The sequence below is a fragment of the Telmatherina bonti genome (assembly GCF_933228915.1).
Source record: "Telmatherina bonti genome assembly, chromosome: 3".
Taxonomy (NCBI): domain Eukaryota; kingdom Metazoa; phylum Chordata; class Actinopteri; order Atheriniformes; family Telmatherinidae; genus Telmatherina; species Telmatherina bonti.
Window position 1 is genome coordinate 13,738,968 of NC_136621.1, and position 19,022 is coordinate 13,757,989.

General features: G+C 36.3%; 1 protein-coding gene across 1 annotated transcript; it reads right to left on the minus strand.

The window, feature by feature from the left end:
- Positions 1–405: 405 nt before the first annotated feature.
- Positions 406–15,519, minus strand: LOC306771987 (rho GDP-dissociation inhibitor 1-like). The gene is made up of 6 exons (XM_079261356.1): positions 15,439–15,519; positions 11,519–11,707; positions 8,251–8,334; positions 6,787–6,863; positions 4,711–4,774; positions 406–2,197 (listed from the first exon to the last, which is right to left on the minus strand). Exons 2-6 carry the CDS (start codon positions 11,703–11,705, stop codon positions 1,998–2,000), a joined length of 612 nt encoding a protein of 203 aa, XP_079117482.1. The 5' UTR covers positions 11,706–11,707; positions 15,439–15,519; the 3' UTR covers positions 406–1,997.
- Between the last annotated feature and the right edge of the window lie 3,503 nt (positions 15,520–19,022).

Sequence of the window (19,022 nt, forward strand, 5' to 3'; positions counted from 1 at the left end):
GCATACATACGCATACTGTGACACAAGTTTTGAAACACATTTTCTTTATATTTTTTGATGAAAATAGGAAGTGGGTGTAATTGTTGGAATGTGTGCAAACAAATGAAAATACATAATTACAGGTTTAAAAAAAAACTTCTAACCAGCTTGAAAATCAATATTTAGTCTGGGAAGCTTTTATTATTCAACACGGTCTGAACCTTTGCAAGCTTGGTCATTTTTTTTTAAGTCATCTTCAGGTAGTTTTCCAGGTTCCTTGAAGGGACTTTCCAAAGCCCTGCTTTGCACATCTGCCGCCTTTTGTTCCTTTCTCTGGTCAGATGATCCCACACTGCTTAACTAAAGCTGAGGTCAAATATAAAGCTGCACAAAACACCACCATGTTAGAGGCCAAGTTGAGCAAAATCTTTATTGACAAAGAGCAACAACAAATGATAGAATATACAACCCCACCAGCATGCCAGCATTTTCATAGAAACTGTACAACGTGAAGGAATGTATGGCGCGGGAATAAAAACCTATTAGAAGAATCATACATCCATTTGTTCTGGTACAGTACAAGTTGATTTTAATTTAATGTTACTGGTGAGTTTTTAAAACCCTCGTCTTAATTCAATACGGATAGTGTCTTTCTCTCTGGTAGTGTCACTGCTTAGAGTCAGTCTGGTCTTCACTACCAGCACCTGTCTGTGGATGAGACCAGACGCCGCCGAGGTCTCCAGCAGCAGCAGCAGGCGGCGTCTGGCTCTGCATGCCTGGTTTTCTGGTTCTACTCCTACACACCTGGGATCTCTCGACTGCAGACTACACATTATGATGCGATGTAGGGGGAATGATGAACGTTAAGGCAAACAACAAAAAAAAAAAAGCAGGGGAGGGATTTGCTTTTTAAAGAAAACTCCACATGATCATAGCTTGGTGCTAAGGCCTCATGGCTGAAAAGAGCAAACGTGCCAATGTTGAATTAAACTGTTTTTGAACCCCCCACCCACCCCAAAAATATCTGTCTGAACATTCAGTCCCCTCTAAATCCAAGAACGTTTAAATCTGGGGGCCAGTGGGCATGTGCAGAGCTGCATCTGAGTAACCTGTAGTGAAAGTAAGCCCATCCTTTACAGACTACCTGATGACGAGTGCTGCTCGTACACACAAGGCAAGATTATTACACTGACAACTTTAGACATAAGGCAGCTGTTTTTCTACTCAACACTCCCTTGTTGACTTTGGTCCCATTCCCTGTCTGGAGAGGAGTGGGTGGATACATTTAGGGAAGGTAGGGAGGTGCTACAGAGCAGCTCCGAATTAACTTGTTACAAGGCAGGTGTTGGTTATTATATCAAAAGACAACAAGCAAAGGAATGCTATAGTGGGGGGGGGCTGGGGGTGGATGCGGTGGGGTCTGCTATGAACACAACAGCTGATTAACATGTGAATACAGTCACATTAAACAACCATTGATACAATTATATATATATATATATATAAAAAAAAGGCAAACAAAAGTTGATTGTACAGTTGCTTTTCCACATGTACTTCATACTGAAAGAGGAAGACACCATTCTGGAGGAGGAGGAGGAGGAGGGGGGGGTAATCTCTTCAAGCAGCAAAGACGAAGGAAAAAGAAGAATCAGGCGGAGTTGCTACATGGCACAGCTTTGGGGAGGGGCAGGTGTGCAACCAATGACACGTCGTGCAGGTGGAAAAGGGGGGTGATGGACGGACATTCGGAGGGAAAAAGGGTGGATTTTGGGGGGGGGGGGTTGGGGGGGTGCTACTGCCGCTGACAAAGAGGGGAGAACGCCAGGGTGTGAAGATAGTGAGGCGGGAAGTAAGGCATGAGAGCATGAAATGCACAGCAACGTAAAAACAAAGAAGGCAGAAAAGATGGGACACAGGGTGAGGATGGGAGGAGGAATGAGGGAAGGGGGGGTGAGGGATTTTTTTTTAAGCCCTCACTTCCCTCATCCCCACTCCTAAAAAACACACAAAGGCCTCTCTTAATCATCCCAGTCTTTCTTGATGTTGAGGTTCCACTCCCAGGACAGGTGGTCGTGCTTGTCGTCGTCAGTAAACTTGGATTTGATGACGTAGTTTCCGCGAGCCAGCATGCCTTTAGGAGCCTCCTCAGTCGTGGTCAGGAAGTCGTATTCAGAGGGACGAGGCCCGTAGCTGCCCACCATGTAGTCTGACTTATCAACTGTCAACAAATGAGAGTGAACATTAAGATGCAACATAAAAGCCCCATCTGCTTCTACCGCTTGTGCTGGAGTTAGGAGACTGGTTTGCTGTGGCAGATTAATTAAAAGGTGAGAAACTTGCCTCGACGAGCTCATGGTGCAGCAGGATATACAAGAGAGACAAATAAAGAAGCATAAAATAACCAAAAGAAACTGAAAATGAGGGAATGGGAAGGTTTTATTGAGAGATGTGTCTCAAACTCTAACCACAAGAGAGCTGGTGCTTCTCAAAGTTAAGGATGCAACCTTTCAGGCTGGGAGAGACTCCTCTGCATATTAAAACATGTTATTAATAACCAAGAACCTGTAAAGTTGAACAAATAAAAAATAAGGTCTCTGAAAGGATTTGATGATATATTTCATAAATGCAGCTGTCAGGAGTCTTTTCTCCACTTTAAGAATCACCAACTGTTCTTCGCGCAGTACAATGAGGGAAGGGGACCACTAAACTAGCCAATAAGGGACGTGTCTACGGGACGATCAGCAAACTAGTCTACAAACTAACATCATCTCATTTAGGAAAGCAACAGCTGTTCATGTAATTGATTGAACAGCTGCTTTTACACACACCTTTTTTGGCAAGAGGTAAAACATAAAGACTTTAAGACCACAAGCTCCTTTTCACATGTTTTCATCTGTAGCTGAATCCAGTGACCTCCGACGCAGCAATGACTGTAGTTCAAGTAACTACTTCAACATCGTGTGGTCTTCTACGATCCTTTTAAGCTGTTACTTATCCCAAAAGGTGCTCTAGCGACCAGTCTAACAAAAACTGGTGCAGCAGTTTTAGACTCAGAGGGTTTATACTTTACACACACACACACACACACACACAGACAACTGTTTGTCTAATAGTTATGCTGTTAGAGAAACAGCATTTCATCCAAAATCAATTTTAAAAATGGAATATCAGGATTTTTTTGCTTCACATTTTAAAATTGATTTTGTTGTTAAAAAAATTTTTTTTAATGAATAAAAATAATCCATCATAAAATTTGTCTTTTTTTATTGTTTTCATTGATTTTATACTTTTTTTTTTTTATCTACAAAAATCCACAATATTAAGGAATTGTGAGAATTACAATTTAAATCGAAATAGGAATCGAATCGAGACAAATGCATATCGTCACAGCCCTAATTATTATTTTTACATACATATACATATACACACACACATATATATATATATATATATATATACATATATATATATATATATATATATACATATATATATACATACATATATATATATGTATATATATATATATATATATATACATATATATATACATACATATATATATATGTATATATATATATATATATATATACATATATATATACATACATATATATATATGTATATATATATATATATATATATACATATATATATACATACATATATATATATGTATATATATATATATATATATATACATATATATATACATACATATATATATATATATATATATATATATACATATATATATACATACATATATACATACATATATATATATATATATATATATATATATACATACATATATACATACATATATATATATATATATATATACATATATATATACATACATATATATATATATATATATATACATATATATATACATACATATATATATATATATATATATACATATATATATACATACATATATATATATATATATATATATATATATATATATATATATATATATATGATCAGTGTTATTTACCTCAGCTCTCAGTGTTTTAGCTGTAAACAAGCAGCTATTTAAACCTCTGATTAGCACTGGTCCATTGATGAGTTTTCTTTAAAGACAACTTGAAGTCCAGACTTTACTGAGCTTGAATGTGAAGGAGGAAATCTCCCATCAATGGTGTGTGCCCACTGATGGTGCAAATGCCAAAAGTCTTTGAAGGTATGCAGTGATCTGAAGAGGCTCCCTGAGGGCTGGCACCATCAGGGAGACCCCAGAACCATTTGATTTGAAAAGCGACTGCTCTGTCATGGCTATATATTGAGCAAAGGTCACAAAAAAAACCTCTTGGCCTTTCTTTATAATATCTGCACCAGTAAGAAACCCAAAGTTTTATATTTGAAAAGGCTTAATCAAATAGTAAATGTTTTAAAAGTAATTCAAAACATTACTTTTAAAACATTAAATGTTTTTTAAAAAAGGCACTACATAAATGTAAGCCTTTATAGTTTAAATAAGAGTTTTATTTACTAGTTATTGTTTTAATGCATAGTAATATAATATAATTGTATGTTTTGTATGTTTAAAACTTTGGATATACATTGTTATGACTGTATTTTTTCTTGACAATGGACCCCAGGACGTTTAGTTGCTGCCTTGGTTGCAACTAATGGGGATTCATAATAAACAAATAAACTCTTGAGTTGGATAGAACCAGCAGCTGTGTCAGCGAACATCGAGAGAAGGCGTTAACTCACTTTTCATTCCTTTCCTGAACGTCTGCTGCACATACTTCAGGCCCGAAACAATCTCCCTGTTCACCTGAGAACATGAAAGTCAGTGAAGATATTTGTCACCAGAAAAAACAAACTGATATTACATTGTTAAATAATACTTTTATTATGATAAAAAGTTTAAAGGGGTCTTATTATGGTATTTGGAGTTTTCTGAGCTTTCTACAGTGTTACAGTGTTGAATCCTCATCAGACATGTGAACGGCACCGTTTTTTATCACCTAAATGCATGTTTGAGTTTGAGTTTCAGCACGCTCTCCGTTCGGTTTCCATGGCGACGAATAATGCTATTTTCCACTTCGTTTTCAGGGTCTGATTCAGGTTCCAACATGTAGGGCTGTATGCTATGTGTTGACATTGTATTTTTTTTTTTTTTTTTTTTTTTTTGAGTTCGTATGAGCTTAATCCTTCTGTTTATGAGATATGAGACATATTGCGAGCAGGAATTGATACACACTAAAAAGCTTTAGAAGTCGAGAAGATTTTGTGAAGGGATGTTGATAATGTATACAGCCATCTTTTTGTTTCCTAAGTTCCAGTAAAATCAGTAAAAACTTTTTTTCTTTTTTCTTTCTTTTGCCATGTCAGGTTTGTTCTTACAGCCCACATCAGACTCTGCTCTACTGCAGGTGAAATGATAATTTCATTTCATTTCAACTAACATCTGTCTATTTCTGGAAGTGACTGGACTGAATCATAATGGCTACGGTTACATGATGTTTTTTAATTCAGACTTAATCATTAAAATTCTCCACGAGTTTACTGATTGGACGAGTTCTGATTGGACAGACTTACTTCATTTCCCAGAAATAAACAAAGTTTGCTTCCTGCTTGTCGTCTTTTTGGTCATGACATGGAAAACAACATAAGTACCAGTTTTGCCATTATTTTGATTATAATTTTGAAGCACCAGCTTGACTTGAGCATACCAAGCTTTTTTCAGCAACCGAGAAGGAAAATAGACTTACAACGCGTAGAATACGTGCGTCATCAGGACAGGACAAGGTAACAAGCATGCGCAGAACGACCGGAATTAACTTACAGTGAAATGAAGATTTAGCTGATAGAGGAATTAATCAGTTCGGAATTAAAAACGCGAATAAACCAGCCACCTACTTCGGAATTAAGTCAGATTCCGAATAGACTTTTGCATCAGGAATTAGGTCTTTACACGTTATCATTTTTCATCAGTTAAAAGCAGAATTAACTTTTATTTAGAATTAAAAAGGAATTAAAACTCCCATGTAAACATGGCCAATGTGCGTCAAATCTGAGTTTGAACAAGCACTATGGCTACGGATACATGATGTTTTTTAATTCCGAGTTAATGATTCAAAATTAAATCATTTGGAATTAACGTATTCTCCTAGGAGTTTACATGAAAATAATAATTCAGAATGAACATTTACATAAAACACGTCCTCACTTAATTCCTCTTTAGAGCAGCAGGGTTGAGAAGGGTTCTGATTGGACAGAGGGTGCACGTGACGTATGACGTATACCAGAAATAAAGTTGGCTTCCTGCTTCTCGTCTCTTCATTTGTAACTTGTAAAAACTACATAATAAGTACCAGTTTCACCACTATTTTTATTATAAATCTGAAGTACCAGCTCAACACGAGCATAGTAGTTCACTTTTTGTAGCAACTGAGAAGGAGAAGAAGAAAGATAGACCACCGAACATGGGAGGCAAAACAACGCGCGTCATCGGGACAGGACAAGGTAACGAGCATGTGCAGAACCACTGGAATTAACTTAGAACGGAATTCAGGTTTACATGACGGAGGACTTACATAGTTCGGAATTAAAATGCGAATAAACCATCCATTTACATGGGAATTAAGTTTAATTCTAAATAGAAATTTGCATTAGGAATTAAGTATTTACATGGTCGTTTTTAATTAGTTTAAAGTGGAAATAACTTCGGAATTAAAACTCCCATGTAAACGCACAGAATCAGTTCCATTTTCATATAAAGTCAATAATAAAAACATTCATTCCTCCAAAGATTTAAACTGAAAATATCCCATCAGCTCTCACCTTAAAGCTGATCTTTATTTTATATTCTACTCCTTCTTTTAACACAAAGGCCTGCTTCTTAAAGGCTTCCAGGTCTCCTGTTAGGGAGAAAAAAAAAAGGACTACATTAATATTTGTTTTGTTACAGCCAGAAACCAGCATGAGAATACAAGACCACAATCACTAATACATGCTGTTGCTAATGAACATTTTACCCATTGATCTCTTGACTAACTGGCCATCCAGTGGTTTGATGATCACACTTTGAACTGGCTCAAACACAATCCAAACCACACAGAAAGATTATCTTCCAATTTAAGAACTGGGAGAGAATAAAAATGCCTTTTTCCATTATGGTGCCTTCATTTTGATTGCGACTGTCCTCTTGCTTCCAGACTCTTGATTTAAATAACAAGCTTGCATGTGTGCGCCATCTTTTAAAACATAGACCTACTTTACAGAGTTGTGTTTTTTGGTTTTTTTTTTTTTTTTTTTTTTTTTAAAACTGGTCAAAACCAGTGACTAAGTTACTATGAGTCATGCTCAGCAGGCTTTCACTGTGACCTCAAAGCCAAAAGAAAGACTGCATATAGCTGCCAGCAATGGGGGTGTTGTCTGGGAGTGTTGTTGCTGGAAACTGTAGCTAGTTGCTAACAAGCGATGAATCTTTTTTTTTTTTTTTTTCCCCATGGAAAATTAACCTCTGAAGGATGTTTGACCCTTTTCACACCAACATCCAGGGATGCGCAGATGTATCTGGATCTGCAGATATTCCAATCAAATCAAGCAACAGAGTAAAAGTTTCTGCTTGAAAGCACATTTTCTTTTAAAATATAACATGTTTCTCTTTAAAGCAGCAAGACTACAGGTGGCTTATTTCCTGAATTTAAGCATCCCACATGCATGTGAATTGACAACAGATCAGATGAGAAGTAACTCGACCCAAACACAATTCTCATACAGAATTACTGTAACGGGATCTCTAATAGCCGACAGTGAAAGTCAGCATTGTCTTTATTGACTGAGTGGTGATAATCGGCTGAGAATCCCAGAAAAGCTGCAGCGATGCAGGAAATGGAAGACGGGACAGAACGTTCTGGCCCGATTCAAGTCATGGCCAGATGGAACCGAAGCAGCTTCGGAAATGTGTTGTCTCCAAGAATCTCACAAGAATTACTTGAGTATAGTTGTAAGCAAAGCAAAAAACAAAGTTATTGGTTATTTCTATGTATAAAGAACATCAATAACAGTGTTTACAGGAGCTTAGCAGCTTCATGAGTTGATGCTGAAAAAGAAAAACGCATCAACTAGCATTTTAAAACAACATGCAGCTCGTTTTCACTTTGCTTCAACCTTAAATATCTGGATGCATTCAGCCCTCTTTCAGCTTGATGCACATATGAGGACATCCATTTCTAGAGAGTTAAGTTTCTTTAACCCACATAAAATATAACATTCACTATAGAATGGGTAGATAAGATTAACCTTGCAGGTCCAGGACCAGTGGGATTGGGGCAGTGTCACAGATTAGAGACATCCGGGTCACCTGGACGTTGGGAACACTGGGATCTGACAAGAAAAAAAGAGAAAAGGATGACTTTACTTGGGCAGTCCAAGGACTGAATCAAACCACAAAGTACAGAAGAATTGACAAACATAGATCATAAAACAAAAGATGTAAAAGGGGTCAAGGACTCAGAGTTCACTTCTGCCTTCACCTTTTTCTGGAACCTCAAGAATAAAAAAGAAACACGTGACGGAAAGAAGAAATTTTCTGCAAGCGTCTTCTCGGTTAGATTTAGGACAAATAAAAAACCAAAATATAAGGAAACACTGTTGTGTTATGTTAAACTCTGCTGTTGTGCCTTTGTAGTCTTCTGAGACAGCAGCAGCATTAATGAGATCAAATGTGTTAAATATTTAGCACAGTTTTTATTTTAATTTCACCCAGATACTGTGGAAAAGCACCTGGGGAGTTTCAGCATAATTCACTGCAGTCTTATTTATGTAATGACACCATCTGTTGACATTTTTTTGACCAAGCGTTAAGCTGAAGTCAAATTAAGATCTTCCCCTATAAGATGGCCAGACCATCCACATCAAAAGCACACAGTTAAGATCTGTGCGTTGATGAGTTAATGTTACATTATATCAAATCTACAACAAGAACATTCATTCAGACATTAAGATAACAAAGTCAAATATAATTTCATTTAAAGAAAATGTGCTGTATCAAAGATTATCCTGTATTTTATTAATGCAATCATTATTTTTTCTTACATAACTCATTTTTGTCTATGAGTCATTTCCTAAAGTCGAAGTTATTTATCTGTGAAGGCTGAGTACATCTGAAAGAGAACTTCACATGATGTGTCCTGTAACTAGCGATACTTCTAGTGTGTGCTCTGGAGAGCTGAATGTAGGACAGCTCTGCTGTAACTGAGACAGTCTTGGTGTTAATTAGACGTCACTTCAGTCTGATCAGAGACAACAGATTAGTAAAGGTTCAGCATACAAGTATACACTGGGTATTAACATCTGAAGAATGAATGTGGTTCAGTCAAGTTTAGTCAAATCCCTCTGGCAACCTGACATAATCCCTGACATAAAAATAAGAACTCAAACAACACACAGATTTAGTAATTAAACAGATAGAAACTTAAAGCACGTTACACACTCCATGAGAAGCAGGAACTCTTCCCGAGAAGAAAATTATGTCATTTTGTTCTTGCGGACATGTTTGAAGACGGTTCTAAACACACCCGGCTGGCAGAAGTTTTTTTTCTTTTCTTTACAATGTGATTGGTTGGACATTTGAGGTGGGCGTGGTTAACACATAAACGCATGTGGCGTACAGGTGCCTCTTCCACATTTTTTCTGTTGGAGGGGGTGAGAAAATACGAACATTTTGTGGCAATAAAACACACAGACCCAGCCACGTGCACAACCCGCCCTGCCGGGGACGAAGTTGCTCGTTAAATATTAAATAACCGGATTTATTGAACATAAAAGCAGGCGAAGCCACCAGCACTGACACATCCCTGCTGCAGACGAATGGAGGATGAATGGACCTGACGAAAAGTATTTTTTCTTGTTCTTGCAGCCTCGAGAGCAGGAATAAAGTTCTTGCTTCTCGTGGAGGATGTACCAAGCTAAACATGTAGTACTCACATCAAGCTAGTCCACAAAGGTTCCTCCCAAAGGTTAAGACATGGAAGCTGAATGTGAGATTTCCATAACAAATTGTAAAACGCCTCAAAAATGTCTACGATGATGAGGAGATTCTGACTGTTAATGGACATGCAGCAGCTCTTAGTAAACGTGAGCAGGAATACTCCAGAAGGAGTGTTTCCCTCCCAAAAGTGTTAAAAAAAAAAAAAAAGCAAATATTTATCTCTACCAAGGAAGAAGGTCATGTTTTCGGCGGTGTTGGTTTTTCTGTATATCTGTTAGCAACATCACTCAGAATGTTAGGGATGGTTTTTTTATTGGATTTGATTAGATTTTGAGGCTGATCTGGATCACCACCTGGATCAAGTCATTTCCTAAAAGATTCTTCACTATGGAAGATGGGGATAAATTTACTATTTTAGCAACTAACTCAAAAACCATCAAGTTTAAGAAAACATTAAAATAATTTTCTTTGGATCTTGTAAAAACAATAACCAGATTAAATAGTAAAATAAAATAACTGAATATAAATTATACAAAATAATAATTGAGTATTGATAGTAGGGTGGGAAAAACCTAAGCAAAAAACTGAATATCAGGATTTTTTGCTTCACAATTTAAACATTTTTTTAATCTATTTTTTTCCAAAATAAATAAAAATAATCCATTATAAATTTGTCATTTTTATTGTTTTAACTGATCTTTTTACTTGTCTTCTTGGGCATTATAGCAGCAGAATGATAATCTGGCTACTATGTTGTTGTTTTTTTCTAATTAAAATCAAGAAAAATAACGAGTAAAAACAAAAGGTTTTGTAAATTATTTTGTTTTTAGTTTACAAAAATCAGCTATATTGAAGATGTGTGAGAATTGCAATTTCAATCGAAACGGCACCCAAAAAAATTGGAATCGAATCGGGACAAAAGTACATCTGCACAACCCAAGTAAATTTATCTTGATCTACTGTTGGGAGCACCCCCCAACCCTCCTTCCCACCCATCACCCTGGAATATGTATAGAAATAAAGCACTCCAAAAACAAAGTTGAATTAATCTATAAAATGTATTACGTATCTCTATAATCTATGACAATAAAATAGCTGAAACCGAACTAAACTAACGGGAACTAGTTTTATTGTAAAACAACGATGACAGATTTGTTCTCCTCTAACGTTGGTATACAGCATAGTCGTTGCATAGAAAACCATTTGATTATCACATTTTATTAAAACAAATACTGCATTGTTGTGAAAATCACATTTTAAACTGTTTCAATTCAATCAAGAAAATTACAACTGAATACTTTCACTGTGAGCTTGGACCTTTCCTCTAAATATGATCAAATAATACTTGAGGATGCAATTCAGGCCTCACTAATGTTGCCGTATTATTTTCTTCCAAAAATAAAAGCGATGGAAAACTAACCTTCTACTTGGAGTTTATGGTGCCGAAAATTAAAACTTCTAAAAAAAAATAAATAAATAAATAAATTTAAAAAAGGGGGGTTTTTTTGTTTTTTTTTAAAAAACAGGCACTAGTTTTTTTTTATACACACAGACTGAGACACACACGCTTTACATTACCAGCTTCGGTGATCCCAGGGCCAAGCAGAGCTTCTTTATATTTGCGTAAGCTCTCATCATCCTTATCCAGCTCTTGGATCTCTTTCACAGATTTCTGGGCAGGAGGCTTGTAGTTGACGGGCTCTGGCTCCTCATTTTCGGCGGCGATGGCTGCGAGCTGCTCTGGAGTCACATCATCCTCAGCCATGTCTAGAAATGAGGAGTAAAAATGGGTAAATGGCATGAAAAATGGTAAATGGACTGTACTTATGCAGTTCTTTACCAGTCATTTTCACCTCTTGAACTGCTTTCACACAGCAAGTCTTATTCACCCATCCACACACATTTATACAGCACCAGCTAGGAGTTGTCTATGATGTCTAAAAGGGGCAGTAAAAAAAAATTTGCTAGTCCAGTGCAGCAGCATCTTTTTTCTTTCTGATGCTGACCTAACACTGCTGTGTGATATCATCTAACCAAGCTTCTCTGAAACATCATCATCAACACAGAGAGTCACAAACAAGACGTCATGCATCTCGTGGCACAGAATCTCTCCTGGAGGGTAAGAGGGAAGCCTCGCAGGCCGACAAAAATATTCAGGTCATTAGAAAAGGGGATTAACTCCTCTCTTATGACAAAAAATTAGGAATGAATATCATATCTACCTATCATGTTCACAAACACACACAACACCACTCAAGAAATTAAGACTCAAGACAACAATGATCAAGTTAAACACCAGAACAATTAATTTTAGAGAAAATAACTTCGTTCTTCATGTTTCCTAAACGTCTCCTGTTCAGGAGGTTAATGCTGGAAATATTTCCTTCACTGAAACACAGCAAGAAACAAAAGCAGGAAACGCTCTGCTTGCACCAAGAGTCTTGACATTCACATTGAGGCCATCCCACCCACGGCACAACAAACACGCAACAGACCCAAAACCCACTGGTGAGACTGGAGGAATGCAGCACAAACCTTCATCAATTTGTGTCCATTGTAACGCTGGTAGTTAATCTTTAACTTTAGCTTAGTTGCTTCAGTGTAGTAAAGACCAGCTACAGCAACACAGAGATATTGAGGAGAGCTCAGTTAACATCAGCAATTCACACTTATGTGGGGAAACTAGCACAACAGATAAATGGAAATAAAGTGTTTTTTAACTATTATAAAACTATTTTGTTGGGTGAAATCTTCACAGACGTTTTAGATATGCAGGTATTCGGGCAAACTTTTTTTAAGTACTCCACAGTGTAGTGTAATATCAATCTCATTGTGCATTACTGTGACTGACCGATTCACTGGCTTGATTATTTGTTATTTTTAAATTATCTGCTTGTTATTTCATGGACTAACCATAACACTCTAAAATTGTTCCAAATTATGCACCATTAACCATAAAGGTTTTAAAAAAGCTTCAAGTTTTTCTAAAGAAAAAAAAAATTCATTAATTGTTCCAAGCTCTCTAATCAAAGTATTTGCTGTTGGACTGTTGATCATGCACAATGCGGCATTTAACCGTGAAACATTGAGTTTCAGTAACTCAACTTGTTCAGTATTATCTCATGACAAAATAACAACATAATTAGCAGAATAAATAATCAAACTAATTGTGGACATGGACCATTTTATGTTAAGTGAGAACAAGTCATCATATTGTCAGCATTTTTGCAATTCTTAATTGTCATTGACATCTGACTAATCTGGGTTTTAGATCACTGTTTGAAACAATTTTGTGACATTTGAGAGACAAAACAAAAATGATTAGTAAAGATCAAGACTTATTTCAGTGCAATTCCCCCCTTAAATCCACATAACTTTTTAAATTATGTCTTGATGTGTATTTGACATAAGCTCTTATTGCACAACAGCAACATCACATAGAAATTTACAGCAGACCCAAGAAGTTCCTGATATGAAGCGAGTGTCTGTGCATACCTCTAGCCAGGTCTTTCATCCTACCTGCCTAAACTAGCAGCCATGAGAGGAATGTCTATGAGCAGCCGGATCAAACTCAAGGAGGAACTGCAGTAATATACATGCCTGAGCGAGAGCCAATAATCTGCTTTACAAACTCACCTTTTCCTTCTTTACTATTCAAACACTATTTTTGCAACTATGGAACCCAAAAATAAGTAACTAAATGTAAAGTTTTCAATGTTTCTACAAACATCTTCTTATGATAAAAAAAAAAGGCCAGACCAAATCTACCTTAAAATAGCCAAAACCCTTAAAGAAAATAACTGCGTGACCTCAGTGGGAGAGGGTCATTATAGGTGTCTCCAAACCTTTTCACTCGTAATCTTTTGATGTTAAAATTTCTCCACTACTTTACATTATAAAATATTATTCTGCAAAAGACTCATTTTAGATCAAAGCCATATAAACTGTGAGTAGCTGTGGTGTCGGAGGTGGAGACTTTAGAATTAAGGTATTACATAACTGCTATCGCTAAAGCTACACTTCCTGTCTTACTTTTAATTGAGAGCCTTACTGTAACAACTGCACAAGCACAAGTTGGGAGGCATCCTTTATCAAATAGGAAGATACTGAAGGAGTTTACTGAAGTAAAATTACAAGGCCAACTTGTGTGTCATCATGAAAATTGTTAATATATTAAATTTCAGGAATCCACTGTATTCCCGAGTGACAAAGCCACCACACCAAAGTGGAAGAGAGAAATTTCTGCAGGTCAGCAGCTCGGTCAGGATAGTCAAGAAACAAAAAAGCTCAAATTTATATAAAAAATGATGCAGCTATCACCAGGACTTATTTAATTCATTAAAGAAAGTTTTGTAACACACCTAATTATGTGGCTGATTGGGATTTACAGTCACAGCAAACATTGTTATGGTTTCTTTTATTCATTTTCTGAGTTGTTTGTCAAATTGTGGTAGTGAGGTGTTTACTGTAAATGTCAAATTTGTTTACGAAAAATGTATTTATTTATTTATTCATTTATTTTATCTTAAGGGAGAACAAGACATAACATTGTTAGTATTTTTTGCAATTCTTGATTTGCATTGACATCTGACTAATCTGGGTTTTAGATCACTGTCTGAAACAATTTTGTGACAATTGAGAGACAAAACAAAAATGATGAGTCAAGATCAAGACTAATTTCGGTGCAAAATAGATCAATATTAGCCGTGTTGTTATTGTGTGTGTGTGTGTGTGTGTGTGTGTTATAAACTTGCATATATTGAAATGTATTAACCACAGCCTTTTCTTTTTTGCTGTTTCAATAAAAAGTCCCAAAGATAACTGATGTCAATATTAATGACTACATCTAACACTAAGTAGCAGTAATTTTATTAATAACTACAGTATTAAGGTAAAGTCTGATCAAACATCTATGTTCTTGCGACTGAAATTATTTTCAGTATTTTGACTACAGAAATGTATAGATTACATAAGTTAGTATGTCAACAGCCTCAAAAGCAAGAAATAAAAAATAAGAAGAAATGGAAATTAAGTGTAGCAGTACTGGATGTGGGGCACAAGTATATCTAGAACTTGACATCCGCAATTTGCTTTATTCTAGTAACTACTGCAAATGTAGCTACAAGCTAACAATCCAGACTGGTACTTTCCAGAAAACCGGCTAACATTTTTTATTTAGGCAACACGTCGCCGCACCATTAACTCATTACTGATCAGTCTCAATACGTTCCCAGATTTACACATCAACATCTGGTTGAACTTTTCTGAGTGTCAGTCGTCTCTGTAAAAGGGTGGGACTGGAACGAGACAAGTGGCTACTGGGATCGCTGGGAACAATTCAGGGATGCTAACCGGAGCCTGGGGCTAACACTAGCATGCCAAGTTATCATCAGCTGACAGAGCGCGAGCGACTTCAAAGCGGTTATTGCCGCGTGCGCATGTAGAGATAAAGCGTAGAACAACCTTATCAGCTGTCTGCGACACCTGCGAAGCCCTACCTTAGTGTTGAAAAGAAGGATACTTCTGCTGTTAAGTGCGTTGTTTGCTCTGAGACCTTGTGCAAGTATGGCGAACAAGGGAACGGCGCCGCCCCGTGCGCCGCCTGCGTTAAGAACGGGACCGCGCGCTCCACGCAAGTGACGTAGTTAGGGCATAAATCCTAGACAAATAAATTCCTTAAATTCCTTAAAAATAACAACAATAAAAGCAATGACAATGAATGTAGAAACATATGGGACACAAAAAATAAAATTGTTTAAAATTCTACTTCATGCCATAGACCGTATATGTATATATAAATATACATATATATATATATATATATATATATATATATATATATATATATATATATATATATATATATATATATATATATATATATATATATGTATATATATATATATATATATATATATATATATATATATATATATATATATATATATATATATATATATATATATACACACATATATATATACATATATATATATATATATATATATATATACACACATATATATATACATATATATATATATATATATATATATATATATATATATATATATATATATATATATATATATATATATATATATATATATATATATATATATTCATTGTCATTGCTGTTATTGTTGTTATTTGTAAGGAATTTATTTGTCATATAGTCTACTGTTGCGCATGTATTGCTGTTTTAATGGTTTGACAATGATAAATTAATTTTTTTTTTTTTTTTTTTTTTTTTTTTTTTTTTGCAATATATGCAGCGGGATCAAAATACATACAGAATATTAGACCTTGAGCTCCAGGGTTGGGGATTAATAACTTGATAACATATTAAATACTTATACACTGATCGGATGATCCCCAAAAGTGATTTTAGAGCCTGCTGCAGTAATCACTGGAGGTAATGGTAAATCTTTATTATGTTATCAGTTTCTCACATGGGTATGAAGAAATGTTGGTGAAATCTTATTTACAGTGATGCTTCAGTTGATAGAGGTTGGTTTGTCTTTCCAACTTTCTGAAAGTCCCACCACAGCTTTTCAATCAGACTGAAATCTGGACATTTACTAGGCTATTGTAACACCATGGGTTTCTTTCTCAGTCTATTGTAGAGTTGCTCCAATGCTTGGAATCATTATTGTGCTGCACAAGACAGTTTAACCCTTTATAGGGCACTCAGTGAAATACCTTGAAATTAGAAATTTTAACCTAAAGTTTTTCTGGTATGTATCAAGACCTCCATTCTGTTTGGTTTTTTTTTACTTTTTTTGTTTTGCTTTATACTGAAAATGAAAGAAAACAAAGTGATCAAAAATAGTCACTTGCCTGATAAAGGTTTAAGTCATTGGTGTTATTATGCCTCACCTTTGACTCTAAATATTTTGACATACAGTATTGTGAAAAGTATTTGCTACCTTCCTGATTTCTTACTATTTTGCTAAATTGTCACACTTAAATATGTTTGATCAGCACACATACAGCTTTTAAATTGTGATTTTATTTATGATGGGAAAACGCTCTCCAAGCCTCCATGACCCTATGCCACAAAGTATTTATCCCCTGAACCTAATAACTGGTTGTGCCACCTGCAGCTGCAATAACTGCAACCAAGCATTTGCAAAAACTGGCAATTGAGTCTTTCATATCACTGTGGGGGAGTTTTAGCCCACTCTTCTCCACAGAATTGTTTTAACTTAGCCACAAGAAAGGTTTCTGACTTTGAACTTCCAGTTTAAGGTCACACCACAATTTCAAATGGATTCCAGTCTGGTCTTGGGTAAGCCACTCCAAAACCCTAATTTTGTTTTACTGAACCCATTCAGAGGTGGACTTGCTGGTTTGTTTTTAGTCATTGTTCTGTTGCATGTGCGCTTGAGGTCTCAAGCTGATGGCCAACATTGTCCTTCAAGATTTTCTGTTAAGACAGTAAAACTCATGGTTCCATTAATCACAGTAAGTCATCCAGGACCTGAAGCTGCAATGCAGCCGTAGACCATCACACTACCGCCACCATGTTTGACTGTTGATATGATGTTGTTTTAATCCAATATTGTTTTATTTTTATGTCAGATGTAGCAAGACACACACCTTTCAAAAGGTTCAGCATTTATCTCGTCAGCCTGAAGAAGATTTTTCCTAAAGTCTTGGGAACTGGAAAAGGGTGGATTGTCCTCTCTGGGTCATGGGTGAGGTCCTGCCCCAAGTGGAGGAGCTCGAGGTGGCTCGGGCATCTTGTCAGGATGCCTCCTGGACGCCTCCCTGGTGAGGTGTTCCGAGCACAAATCTATGGGAGGAGACCACGGGGAAGACCAAGGATATACTGGAGGGATTATATCTTTCAGCTGGCCTGGGAACACCTTGGGATCCCCCTCACAAAGTTGGAAAATGCTGCGGGGGAAAGGGAAGTCTGGGCTTCTCTGCTTAGGCTGCTGCCCCCGCGATGAGACCCCAGATAATCGTCAGGGGATGCATAGATGGATGGATGGCCTTGGGGATGATCAAGATGTTTCTTAGTGATTTTTGTCTCAGAACTCTTGCATGGATCCCATTTCTATCCAGTTTCTTTCTTATTGTTGAATAATACATATTGACTTTAACTGAGGGAAGTGAGTCCTGTTTAGATGTTGTTCTGGGATCTTTTGTGACCTCCTGGATGAGTCGTGCTCTTGGCGTAATTTTGAAAGGTTGACCACTCCTAAGAAGTTTTACCACTGTTCCCAGTTTTCTCCATTTGTGGGTAATGAGTCTGTCTGTGGTTTGCTGGAGTGGGTGGTCCACTCACTGACTGAAGTTGCAAAACAAGCCCAAATCATCAGCCCTCTACCAGTGTGGCTGACAGTTGGTATATGTTTGTGCTGATATGCTGTGTTCGGTTTTCTGCTTATGTACTGCTGTGCATTCTGACTAAAACTTCTCCACTTTGGACTGATCTGTTCAAAGGACATTGTTCTAGAAATGTTGTGGTTTGTTCAGGTGCTGCCTCGTTCTTTTAGATAGGCTTTCTCCTCCAACCCTTCAAAACAAGCCATACCTTTTCAGTATTGTTAAAATCTTTAACTTTAACATTTAAAATCCTGACTGAATTGTGGCACTTTAAAAAAAAAATCTGAGCATTGCACAGTCCTGATTTGGGTACAAACCTGGTGGGACTTCCACTCTTGAGAAACCTGATGCAAATCATGACCCTTTTTCTTTTTAACCTTGTAAATTTTAGCAAGTTTACATCTCCTTGCTACAGTGACACATCTACACACTTAGTACAGGAGCATTTAGTTTTTCATTTTTCAGTCTGGGTATTACTCATGGATGGACCTGTGTTTATATGCCGCTTTTCCAGATTTGTCAGCCACTCAAAGCACATTAGGATTGGTTTAAAAAAAATAAAAAATAAAATCTGATATTTAAAAACCTTAGAAATGAATGTTAACTTTGTTTATTATTCAACTGTCCAACAGTAATAATGTAGTTATTTACCATTTACAGTTTTGGATATAAAAGTAAAGTTAAAGAAGTTTTATAATAATGGTGCCTTGAATGGCACTTTGGGATCCGTCAGCAGCTTCAGACT